Here is a 12254-nt window from a genome sequence, read left to right as displayed (position 1 = left end):
CACGGCAAGGCCTCAGTTTGAGATTTTCCCGTAACGACCTCACTCTCGGTTATTAAGTAGTTACTATTATCACATGCACCCGTGGTTCGTGGCCAGATATCACGGTTCGATCACTGAAAGAAAAAGAACGTCAAAGGTTTTTTTCCTCAAAATAGTTTATTTGCCATGTGTCTAGGCTAGTACTCAAAGGTCAGCAGTGAATGAGTCAACTGATCAGGCAAAAAAATTGCAACGTTAATAACTTCCTAAAGAAATATCTTTTCGGCTTGTTTGTTTTGCCACAGTTGCAAAACGTCGATTTTTTTTAAAGGACAACCATCCTTTTTCACTTGGCATTACCATTCAGAGATGCTAGAGATAAATTTAAAAAAATGAAGAATGCCTTTAAAAGTCATGAAAAATCTTAAATGGCTTTGTCACAAAGCGAACTTGGATAGTTGTGAACTCGATTGTAGGCATGATAGCGAATTTCATTCTTCCTTCTGTCCTTTCTGAAAGAATCTTTTTTTGTAATTTCGCTGACTGGTGCATAAAGGCTTGCACAGTCGCCTGCGCAGCGAAGTCGAAGTTCGAGGAAATCGGTTGCGATGTTATCTGAAGCTAGCGGTCGCCATTCGAAGTTGTTGAGGTGCAGGTAGCAAATGATTTGATTTAATCGGGCTATCTTCTACTTCTTGGATAGTTTAGACAGTCAACAGTATAGCGGGTGACTGAACGCAAGTCGAAATTATCAGTTCATACTACACTGGTATACAGGCTACAAATATAGACTCGCATCATTGGATTGAAAATGGTTCCACCTTCGCAAACCAACATAACGCTGATAATAACTTAGGGCGAACGTGCTAGCCGTGATTTTCACATGACGGACACGCAAGTACTGCAGGTTGCTTTCTTAAGATGATACATTTACTTTTACACAAACTGGTTTCCAGCAAATACGTTCCAGAGAGCATTATATTTGCGTTTGGAAATCACTGTGTCCGTATTAGCAATAGTAAGTACTATAAAGGCATTTTTTATATTAAAAAAATTATATAATATAGTAACATAATTCCATGCGTATTCTGTCGGGACTAGGAGGATTGTCCGAAATGGAGAGGTGTCCGTAATACGGAAGAGTCCGTAATAGAAAGATTTGTCCGTGATAGAGAGGTTCCGTATAATAGAGGGTTTTTTGGGGGGGGAGGGGGGGGGGGGCGGGACCATGGAAACTGTATAGCAATAGAGAGGTGTCCGTTAAGAGAGGTTAGACTGTGACATCTTTTAGGCGCCAAATAATGCTCAAGTCATGCCCTGTTTAAAGTCAGTTAGGGGTTTGATTTAATTTAAGATTTCCAAAGACCCTTCCAGACCTTTTCAGTTGAAACCTCCCAGACCCCCGCCGTCATCTCCCTCCTGCGGGACTACGCGTGGCTGTTTCAGCTGCTCATCCTCAGAATTATCTTAGGTCTCTTTGCTGGAGTCGCTTATCATGTATTATCATAGACATGTATGTTTTACTTAACAATATACCACTCGTAAAATCCATACGAATATGAAGTGACATCCGGGACCGTAGTGGAGTATTTTCCCTATTCTCACTAGTAAGGATATTGATGACGTCTTTTCGCGCCACTGCTTGCACGGCTGTCAAGCTTTGCCAAACGCCGGCTGAAAAATGGCGAGCAATAGGGAAGGTAAATTCACTGACGCCGACATAAAATCGTTTATTTAGGAGCAAAAAGTGTCAAAAATGCCAAAATTAAGAAAGAAACTTCCTGTGGCTTAAAACTGCTCAAGGAGTTTCTTCAAAGTAAACCAAAGGAAAAATATTTAAGATGTATTCCAGCCGCAGAGCCGCATGCAGTTCACTTACGGTTTGTGCTTTCGATTCGCTTGCGTAGCTATATAATAAAAATAACACTGCACATTAGCTCAAAGATATGAATTTGTTTGTTCTCATGGCAAACAATATTGTTTTTACCACTGGAACATAATATTCACATCTTCTCGCCACCGTGTAATATCCTCTATGTAGCAGGTGGCGGTGACTTAGTTATTCTACTTTAGGTGAATGCAAGTACAGCTGGGACATATTGCCAAAAATAACAAGGTGTTAGTTCCTAAAGAAACTGTTGAGCTGCGTCGGAGGACAAGTGAAACACTTAGCTATTTATTAACTTGAAGTTGATAAAGGTAAATTTACCCCCGTTGCAAATAGGTGAAGCTGACGTTTCGAGCGTTTTCCCTTCATCAGAGCAAAGTGACGAGCATGGAAGCGTCTGCTTCGAAAACTTACTAGGACCCTTTAACCCAGCTTTATCAAGTTCAAGTTGTTAAACAGCTATGTGCTGGTTGAAATAAGACAACTTTCTTGTAGTTGTTTGTACTTAGGAGAACAACTAGAGTTAGAGGAGACATTTATATTCTAGAGCAAGAACAGACCAGCCAGATGGAATGTGGAGGGGTGCTAAAGATAATTAATCGTATTTTAGCTTTAGATCGATGTGTGCAAACTGCACCTCATCTTATTAGAACTGCTTACTAACAAATAAAGAAACCTAAGCCATGCATGTATTACGTTGTAATAAAACACGACGGACATTTGAGAACACGAGCCGCAGTCAAATGTTTTCTACATTTCTCGAGTGTTCTCAAATGTCCAGAGTGTTTTATTACAGTGTAATACACGGCTTAGGCTTCTTCATTTGCTTTATGATATAGGGATAATTTGGCAAAGAAACAATAAAACAAGCTTTTTCTGTGTTTTATACTCTAATAAAACATGAGTTTAATAAGAAATAACACACAAACTGCGGTGAAAAACATGACAATAAAACGCATTTTGTGTGTTATTTCTTATTAAGCCACGATGGCCAAAAAAAATAGCAAAACATGAGTTTTTGACCAATCACAGAGCGCGCAGGGTTCCTATCTATATTATAAGTTAATCTAAGTTTCCCTGACTCCGTTTTGAATGGCTGATATATATATATATATATATATATATATATATAAACACTTCGATTGTACGCGCTTCCAAATGATGCATATATTATATTAATCAATAAATCTTTCAATCATTCATTCATTTATAACAATGTTTAAAGTTCTTACACAGTCAATATCCAGGCTAAGATTCAGAGTGTAAATATACTTTTGTATAACTAACGCAAAGTTTTCTTTGTCATAATACAGTAATCGATCGACATCAGACTGACGTCTCAAACATTCTCAACGAATATACTGAGACAGCTTAACGGTTATAAGACTGAATTAACCATTTGCACTGAACACTCTAGGTAAACTTGTAAACAAAGCTGTCGATGTTGTAATTGCTTTTGTAATAATTAGCAAACACAAGGTATCTTTGGCCTTTGTGGACAATGGCGTGTACTCCTCGAGCTCCGGAGGTTTGTAAATCTTGATAAAGAGTAAACCGTGCTCCAGAAGCCTTGTACACAACTGAACGAACTGAGTATCCACCACTGTCTCCACGATAATTTGCAACAGCAAAGAACATTTCACCATTCATCTCAAAGGGGTGCATCTCCATAGCGCCTTGAGTAGGAATCTCTTGAAATAGAGTAAACTTAACGCCATCCCATTTGAAGATAGGTGAGTTCGTGTTATGCTTGCTTCCAGTATAAAGGTTGGCAAAAGAGAGAAAGACATGACTATTAACACGAAAGAATTTTGCGCTATATGCCCCTTGCGTTTGCATCGATTGGAACTTTAAGAAGTGACCTCCAGACCATTTGTACACGTTTGACTTAGTGTTGTATTTCTTCTGAGAGTGGTATTGGTTCGCATAGACAAGAAAAGTCTCGTTAGCGATCACAGTTGAATCGCAAGCCCTAGCACCATCAGTAGGAATATTCTGGTACTTTACGAACCTTCCTTGCTTCCACTTGTAAACAAACGAGTCGATTGAGTTGGTACTACCATCATTGTATTCTGAAACAGCTAAGTAGTGTTCTCCATCAATGGTAAAAAACTTGAAGCCAGAAGCACCATTGGTTGAAATAACCTGGAACTCTTCAAACTTGCCTTTGCTCCATTTGTAAATGACAGAGTTCTGTTTATAACCGCCAACGTAATGGTTTGCAATAGCCATGTAGTGCACTCCACCTATTTTGAAGTGTTCAACACCGTACGGGCCATTGGTGGACAGAGTTTGGTTTAGAATAAAACGCTCGTTCTCCATCTTGTAAACAACAGACTTAGCTTTCTTTCCTAATTTGTCACCATTGTAGTTGGCAAACACCAAAAACAGATCATCACCAATTGAAAAGAATTTGACAGCTGTTGCACCTTTGGTTGGAATTTCTTGAAACTTTTCAAAGAAGTGAAGGCCTTGCTTATAGTCTGTAGTAAATAACAAAGACCCACAGTTGAATGTCCCTTTTCACAGTTATTTGTACGTTACAATATAATCCAGTATGAGTTAATTTCGGGCAATTTTGTAGTTTCTGCCCGAAATTGCTTCGCATCCACGTTGGATTACATTGTAACGTAAATGAGAAACGTTAACTGTGAAAAGGGCTATTTCGATTCGCCACTTTAAAACCAAGGAGAAACCTGGGACAGGTCTCATCTTGAAGTGGCTTGTGTGGCTGTTACTTGAGACAAAACAAAAGACGAGAGGCTATTATGTCCCCAGTGACGATCCCACAAACCACTGCGAGATCATACTTGTCCTAATTTTTTTTTGTTTTGTTTTTAAAGTGCCGAATACCCCTTTAACACAACTGTCAATATGTAAACCTACAGTGACTCTATGCTCGAGTTTTCGAAATAATTAATTCCGTTCTTGATGTCAGATAAACTACAGAAGAACGAAACATGTTTGCTCCACTTGTTTTTATGCTTACGTTCTGGTGTCCTGAATCAGGGCGCTTCTATGTAGGGCGGTGAAACGAGCGAGTCCGAGCAAAAAGGTGTGCTGCAGTAGACTGGGGTCTACTAAAACGAACAGATTCCGCTTACTTACAGTGGAACTTAGATTTCTAGAGAAATTCCACGAAACTCCCTTCCATATGAAGAAGGAAGGTTTTTGGTGCATTTTTTTTTTCTGAGGCAATGGGAAAAGGTGAGTTTTTCAGGTTGAAAACAGAACTTCATATTTCGCGCTGTAAGATTTGCTCGCGCTAGTTGTACGCGTAATCTTTTGCATTTCTGCTGACGTACGAATAAAGGTTATGTAAATCTCTACCGTAACCTGTTATCGCCGGTTAATTTGTGCGTTTCTCAAAACAACGCTTAATCACAACCAAAATCAGTTTTCTATCAGTTTGTTATTGTTTCTGTTTGTTTGGCGAGCAGGCGAGCAGGAAAGTCTGACGGGCACAAGTAGCTTATTTGCGTGCAGTTTCAAGTCTGAGTCGGTGTTTTTAATTTGTCAATATAAAATCTTGACAAAGTATTCGGCGTCGACAAAACCAGGATCGGACCGGACCGGACCGGATCACGGATCGGATCGCGGATCGGATCACGGATCGGATCACGGATCGGATCAGAGAGAAAAAAAACGTTTTAATGAAAAAAATCAAATCGTTTATAAGATAATAAATAAAAAATAAAAGTGGAAAACTAAAATATGTTAAATAAAAATAAGAATCCCGAATTTGACGCAATGACATGTTAATTACAGAGAATGACAAGAGGTCATTTAAAAAGCCACATAAGCGCCTGATTTACGACGAATTTAAATTGTAATGAACAGGCAGATGTAGTTATATTAGAACGTTAGTTGGCTTGAAGCTTGCGTGAACCTTCCATTCTCGTTTTGGAAATTGTTGTTAGTATCAGTAGCTAATTCTCGGCTACTTTTTCGTGTCAGATGTGAGCGTTACAGTTAGCGTTACAGTTAATGAGAAAGCTTACGTACGAAAGCCTAAGGACATGACTTGCTTTAAAGGAGCTACGTCACGATTTGCGCATCTTGAAAAAACTAGCCTAGTTTTTCAAGTTCGTCATTTGCAGTCCTCGTTAATCTTTGCCATCGTTAACGATCCTCATTCCGTTTTGATTTGTTCTTGCCTCTTAAGTGCTTTCTATCCTAGAACACGATCATTTTAAGGTTTTATTCCATATAAAGGCAACTCTTTACGACCCTAAAAATGACTTTAAAAATCGTGACGTAACTGCTAAAATGTTGTCTATTCTCGGGTTGCGTTATCGTTCACACTATCGATGTTATTCCTATATTTTTTTGTAAAACAGCCATATTTCCTTGAAATACAAATGGTCTGTTTCGTTTTATTCCAGTACGAAATATGGTATTCCAAACTCACATCTTGTAAAAGTATAGACTTGTCTCAGAAACGGAAATTGTTTGAAATCATCAGGTGTTTAATATTATTAGTGTTTTTAGTTTTTGTGTTTCGATTCATACGTTCGTCCTAATATTACCATGCTGACGCGATTTATGACAGTTTACCTTTGATGCAAACGCATATACGAAATATCATTTATCTGAACTGCGGGGAAAGATATGAAGACATGATTGATCATCGCAATCAAAACCCAACAGCCTGAAAAAAATTCATCTGTGACCAGCTCCCAGTTGGCTTGATATTATAAAAGAATAAAGGAATATCACACCTGAATTAAATAAAACGTTCTGCTCACAGTAGTCAATCTAGTGTAATTTGCTCGACAAAATTTTGAATTTTGAATCTTGAATTTTGAATTTTGAATTTTTTTTCCTTGATCCGATCCTTGATCCGATCCGTGATCCGATCCGTGATCCGGTCCGTGATCCGGTCCGTGATCCGATCCGATCCGATCCAGATTTTGTCGACGCCGCAAAGTATTTGTTTCGCTATCTTTTGTACTGAGATGATGCGACAATTTTTGCCAACGCTAAAAGGCTACTAAGATCATGTGTGTTTCTTCGACATAGTGAAATTTTATACTGCGAAAATGAAGTAGAGAAGGAGTTTTGAGAGCTCAAAAAAAAAAATGAAATTGTTATTCGGGTTGATTAAAGAAAGCGCTACCGTAGTTTTGCTGATTTAATATCTCTGCTGTCTTCCCATATTTCCAGCTTAACTTCTAATATGTTCTCAAATATTGATCAAATCAGTCTTAAACATATTTAAAACTAGAGATATTGTTTTAGTTCGATGACGTTTTTGGTTTTTACAAGAAAGAGCGTAATTGAAGTTCAATTTGTCATGCCAGTTAGCTGCAAAACACGGATCGGCGGGCGATCTTTTTCATCGACAACCAGCGATTAATTGGATTTTTACACAAACGAACCTGAGCAGTATTTACAGACAGTTATTACTGTTCGGTCGCGATAGACTCTATGGCGAAATCCTTGCAAGCGTGTGGCAAGAGGAGTTAAACTTTGAAGTTCTTAAACGCTGCTATACCCAAATATACCCCGCTAATTTTTTGCTATGTTATGGAAAAACTGTTGATCTTCAACACATGTAAAATTTAGAGTGGAGTAATGTGGAGTTCTCGTAAAAGAAGAAGCGGAACCCAACTTGTTCATGATAAGCGGGACATGCCTGCATTCGACACTGTCTTATTACACTCAAATTTGAGCAGCTTACGACGAAAATACTTCAATGGTATTCCAACAGACAAAATAGTATTGAGCTTTGGGCCAAAAGCACAAAAAGCCTTAAAAAATACGCCACTGGTGGCTCAAAAATAAAGAAAGAAAACTTGATTTCCGGTTTGTTGAGAGGAAATTTTTGGCAGCCATTAATCTCACCGGAAGCGCAGAAGGAGCGCTCGTGCCAGTTCTTCTCCGCATCACACATTGGACCAAGAGCGGACTGCCCGTTTCACCGCCCAACCTTTTTCCGCCCTGCCTGAATGGCTAATGCTTGTGCTTATGCGCTAGTGAAAACCAGTCTGTACAATTATCCTTTTAGACGAGCTAAGTGGCTTACACTTATCTCAGGTTTCTGTAGCACGGATAGAGTGAAGTGTCTTGCCCAAGAACGCAACACAAAGTCCCCCGCCAGGGCTCGAACCTGGACCACTCGATCCGGAATCAAGCGCACTAGTAATCAGCCCACCGCTCCTTCCAGTAGTCGCAGTAATTGCCAACTGCAAGTTTAAAACGAAATTGCAGACAAGTTAGCTTGCCACCATTACAAAATCCAGCTCTGCATCTTACCTTGATCACAAGAGGTCGTTTTAGGTTGCTGAAATGAAAATGTTTAATAGTATAATCAGTTATTGTTTTACAGACTTTTTCCACTTCTGTCACGCTGCTATTGTTTTAATCTAATTACAACAAAGGTTGTGATTAGATTAAAATACAAAGGTTGTGCATTGAAAACTTATTTAAGTTGCTGACAAGCCCATATCGCTACAGTTCATGCTCGCGCTTTTTACTTAGAAAGCTTTGCAGTTGTTAACTTTTTAAACTGAGCTTATCAAACATAAAATTAACCTTACATAAGAAGGCAATGTCAAACAACAACAGATACTCAGGACGTGAGATAATTTAAAAGATGCCTCGCATGCGCCGTTGCAATACAGAAATACTCACAAAAACAACAAAAAACGAAAGAAAGAAAGAAAAGCAAGTCAAATGAATCTAGCTACAGATCATAAAAAGTTCAAAAGTACATTGAAACGCGACAACTGACGTAAACACATAAAGACTAAAACATTTTGAAGCCTGTGCGCGTAGTTGTTTCTCAGTCACTGAACTGCTTTCAGCAGGAGATAATCTAATCGGCGCGTGTCGCGGGTCGCGGGTAAATTGTCGCGGGTCCAGAAAATTATCGCGAGTCCGAAAAATTGAACTTTTATTGTTTCCTAGTTTTCCAAAAACAATAACAACAATAGCTTTAAAATTAGCGGAAAATAAATTTTCAAATTTTAGTTAACCCATAGTTAGTAGAGGAGTCTCCTCTACTAACTATGGTTAACCATTATTTGCAAGAAGTAGTGAGCAAAACAGAAAACAAACTCTCAAAATTCAAACACGTCCCTTCAGCTAGACAAACAACGAATCCACGAAGTTCAAACGCATCGATCCCTAAAATTTGTAATCAGTTTACAGTGTTAAAAGGCAAACCATTATCTTACAAAGCTGCTACACCAGTAGCGTGAGACTGGCGTAGTATGCATAAAGATTCTGAAAAAATATATATTTCCAGACGGTACCAACTCCACGTGGTTGTGGAAATTGTCTCCGGTCTTGCTCTTTCTTTCACTAAAGCAGAGATTCTTGACTCAGGTGATCCACGCAAAAAAAGACTGAGTGACACCACGAAATATAGACAACTGTAGACAGTTTAAAAAGACGAGGGTATAGAGTTCTAAAAATTGAACCCTTCGGCACTGAAATGTATCAATGGCATCTGTCGCAGAGTGACAGACTGACGTATGTCCAGTACAATGTACAAGGCAGGCACCGCGCAGGGGAGGGGCTGGGAGGGCTTTTACGTATACCCCACTTTTCACGAGATTCAAATTATGTCATTTGCGATTTAGTCCCAGATATTCGTGGTGGTTTCTTTTTCATCATATGACGAATACATAGTATCAAAAACAAGGAGCAATTAAAATTATTATTACGTTTGTTAATTTTAGATTAATTTCCAGCCATTTCAGAGAACTTCAAATCAATTTTCGCATTTAAGCGCCCCACTCAAAAGCCCACTGCGCCGAAAAGGGCGCACATAAACTAAAATTTTAAAATTTATTATCCGCTCATTTTCAAGTTATTGAAAATACGAAATATATATATATTTTAAAATATTTCTATAGCTATTGTTATCGTTACTGTTATTTCGGACTCGCGACAATTTTCTGGACCCGCGACAATTTTCTGGACCCGTGACAATTTACCCGCGACCAGCAACACGTGCCGCTTAGATTATCTGTCACTGAGTGTTTACGCGTATACTTTGTGCTCCTAGTGAACATGGCTTCACAGATTTCTCCCGGAACCATCTACCAATCTTTCGCCCATTCTTTTTCATCTCATAGTTACTTAAGACACTCTAGCTATACAGATTATGTTACTTTAGTCTTAAGAGTTGCATGTCTTACATTTCTAAGTCGTTCCACTTCTCTAGTGAGGTCTTTAAGCTTTGACTTGATTGCTGTTAGTTCCTAAAAGGTAAAATCAAATGTTTAAGTTTTTGAACATGACTGAAATACACATTATGTTTCCTCTTGATCTATCCTCGTAATGTTTACCTCTCCCTAAAAAATAAAGTGCTTGGTTCAACTCAATTTTGTCCTTTTTATCCTGTTTTGAAGAAGTTATTTCTTTATTAGGGTGTTTTTCATATTGTGCCGAGCAATATCCATCAAACCAGCAGACATGAAAAAAAAAAAAACTGTAAAAGAAAATTTACTGAACCGAACAGAGACAAACACAATGTCAGCTAGCTGTGATATGAGAGTTATAGACTCGCTTACAGACCTTTGTATCGCATGTTCCTGGTTCGCCTTTCATACCATCTCTTCCTTGATTTCCCTTGTCACCCTGCAAGAATGCAAAGCACGTGCTGATAAATAAATCAGCCCGAGCCGAATGTGAAGGAAGAAAACTTACGGTACCGGGAAGGGGAGAAGTATAAGTAGGGGTGGGGTAAGGCACATCTGGATATGCACTCGCCTTCTTCAAGTGCACGTGACTTGGTTTCGAGACTTTCTTACTGGAAGTTTATTTTATAGCGCATATTCTTTCTATTACTAACCTTAACTCCATCCCTTCCACTCAAGCCATCTCTTCCTACAAATAAGAGTAAGATGATAACGTTATTTAAGTGTCAAAATATTTTAGCATATGTCCGTACTAATGGACCTGTTGCCATCTTGTAGTTGTATGCATGTTCATGGAGACTGTCTTACCGTCACGTCCATCTCTTCCATGGCAACCACACGACTGCTGCTGGTAGGGACTGGAGGCCTAAGATAGGAAGTTACGACACTTAATGAAGCGTTATTATGATTACCTGAAACATGACAACTTCTATTCTTGCTATAAAAAAGTGATATTCATTTTCAAAGAAATGCGTGAGAATTGGCGAGTGTTTGGTTATCTGGTCATGAGTGAGAATCTCAAACGCGAGGCTTGATGCCCACTATGAGACTCCTAAATTGGGCAGCCAGAAACCTTTCATCAAACTGTACCATACCTAGTCTTCCTGTGGTAAAGGTCGACAAACACAACTAATGCAGCGTGGAATGTGAGCGGTATTAGCTTCAAATAAATAAAAGAAACCTTACAAAGTAAATCAGCTCATTTCATGTAACTAGCGTTACACAGACAGAAGAAAAGGGAGACACGACAATTTAGCACATCAAACAAAGATTGACCAAGTAAATTCCTTTCTATTTGGTGCATCAGAACATAGCTAAGTATGATCAGAACTCCTACAATGCTGCGCAAATATTTTTTTCAGTTAACTTGAACTCAGCTGCCTCGGAGAGAATGCTTATAGAATTAGGGGTATAGTTAATATATCAAATGGCGTCTGGTGCACTTCCCATGAGGATGTATACAACTCCTTCATGGTTAACCTACATGTAGGACAAAAACACGGCCGGACAAACTGACGTTATTTGAATACAAGTCGGCACGACTTACCGGGGCTGAGCGGCAGGAAATAAGATTAGTGAGCCTGCAGTTTGAGGTGTGCCACTGCCAGAAAAGCTAAAAAATATATCGATTAACATTTACTTTACCTGTTTTTCTTGATTTGAATCCACACGCATAAAAAGCAGGATAAAAAAGAGAAGCCGCACCAAGCAACACATCATCTTGTGTCCGTCGTAGTCTCGCCTTGCACTGTTCTGCATGCAAACGCGTTATGGCAAGATATTTGGATTGTAGACGTTTATCTGTTATTTTTTAGGCGTTCTTTTAACTCGTAAACAAACATATTGAATTGCGTCGAGCATTCTAAATGTATCACACTATTATGACATGTATGGCGTGTGGCCAGATATCACGGTCTCAAATCTTGAATTACAAAAAATTGCACTCTCAAGAATCGGTGCCAGACTATGGAATGAGATTACCACGTAATCTAAGAGAGCTAAAGAGTCTTTCAAAGCAAAAATTAAAAATGAATTACTAAGTAAGCTGGAGAAAAAAAATGCCTTTCTTCAGATACACGAGATTATTCATAAACTGAAATCTTTTAGCTAATTGAAATCAATGTAGTCTCTCATTATTCTCCCCTGATTTTATTTCAGTAGTCTTAATATACACAAACGATAATAATATTAATTATATCTTTAATCCTTGATTAATTGTTATTATTGTTATTTAA

The 12254-nt window shown here is 38.6% G+C and overlaps 1 protein-coding gene across 1 annotated transcript; it reads right to left on the bottom strand.

Annotated features, from left to right (window-relative positions):
- Positions 1 to 1684: 1684 nt before the first annotated feature.
- Positions 1685 to 11839, bottom strand: LOC149102048 (uncharacterized). Its single transcript, XM_089274967.1, has 7 exons — positions 11665 to 11839; positions 10828 to 10885; positions 10674 to 10708; positions 10397 to 10459; positions 10018 to 10080; positions 8126 to 8153; positions 1685 to 4350 (listed from the first exon to the last, which is right to left on the bottom strand). Exons 1-7 carry the CDS (start codon positions 11776 to 11778, stop codon positions 3281 to 3283), a joined length of 1431 nt encoding a protein of 476 aa, XP_089131093.1. The 5' UTR covers positions 11779 to 11839; the 3' UTR covers positions 1685 to 3280.
- Positions 11840 to 12254: the final 415 nt, after the last annotated feature.

Source organism: Orbicella faveolata, unplaced genomic scaffold (assembly GCF_042242905.1).
Source record: "Orbicella faveolata isolate gen_17 unplaced genomic scaffold, um_ofav_v1 contig_36, whole genome shotgun sequence".
Lineage (NCBI taxonomy): Eukaryota > Metazoa > Cnidaria > Anthozoa > Scleractinia > Merulinidae > Orbicella > Orbicella faveolata.
This window is presented reverse-complemented; position numbering and strand designations above follow the sequence as displayed.

What these genes read in the sequence shown, in the direction of transcription:
- LOC149102048 (XM_089274967.1), bottom strand. Translation starts at nt 11,778, where the DNA reads ATGCAGAACAGTGCAAGGCGAGACTACGACGGACACAAGATGATGTGT. An exon ending in ATTCAAATCAAGAAAAACAG is followed by an intron (nt 10,886 to 11,664) that starts GTAAAGTAAATG and finishes TTCCTATCTTAG; the next exon opens with GCCTCCAGTCCCTACCAGCA. An exon ending in AACGACCTCTTGTGATCAAG is followed by an intron (nt 4,351 to 8,125) that starts GTAAGATGCAGA and finishes TATTTACTACAG; the next exon opens with ACTATAAGCAAGGCCTTCAC.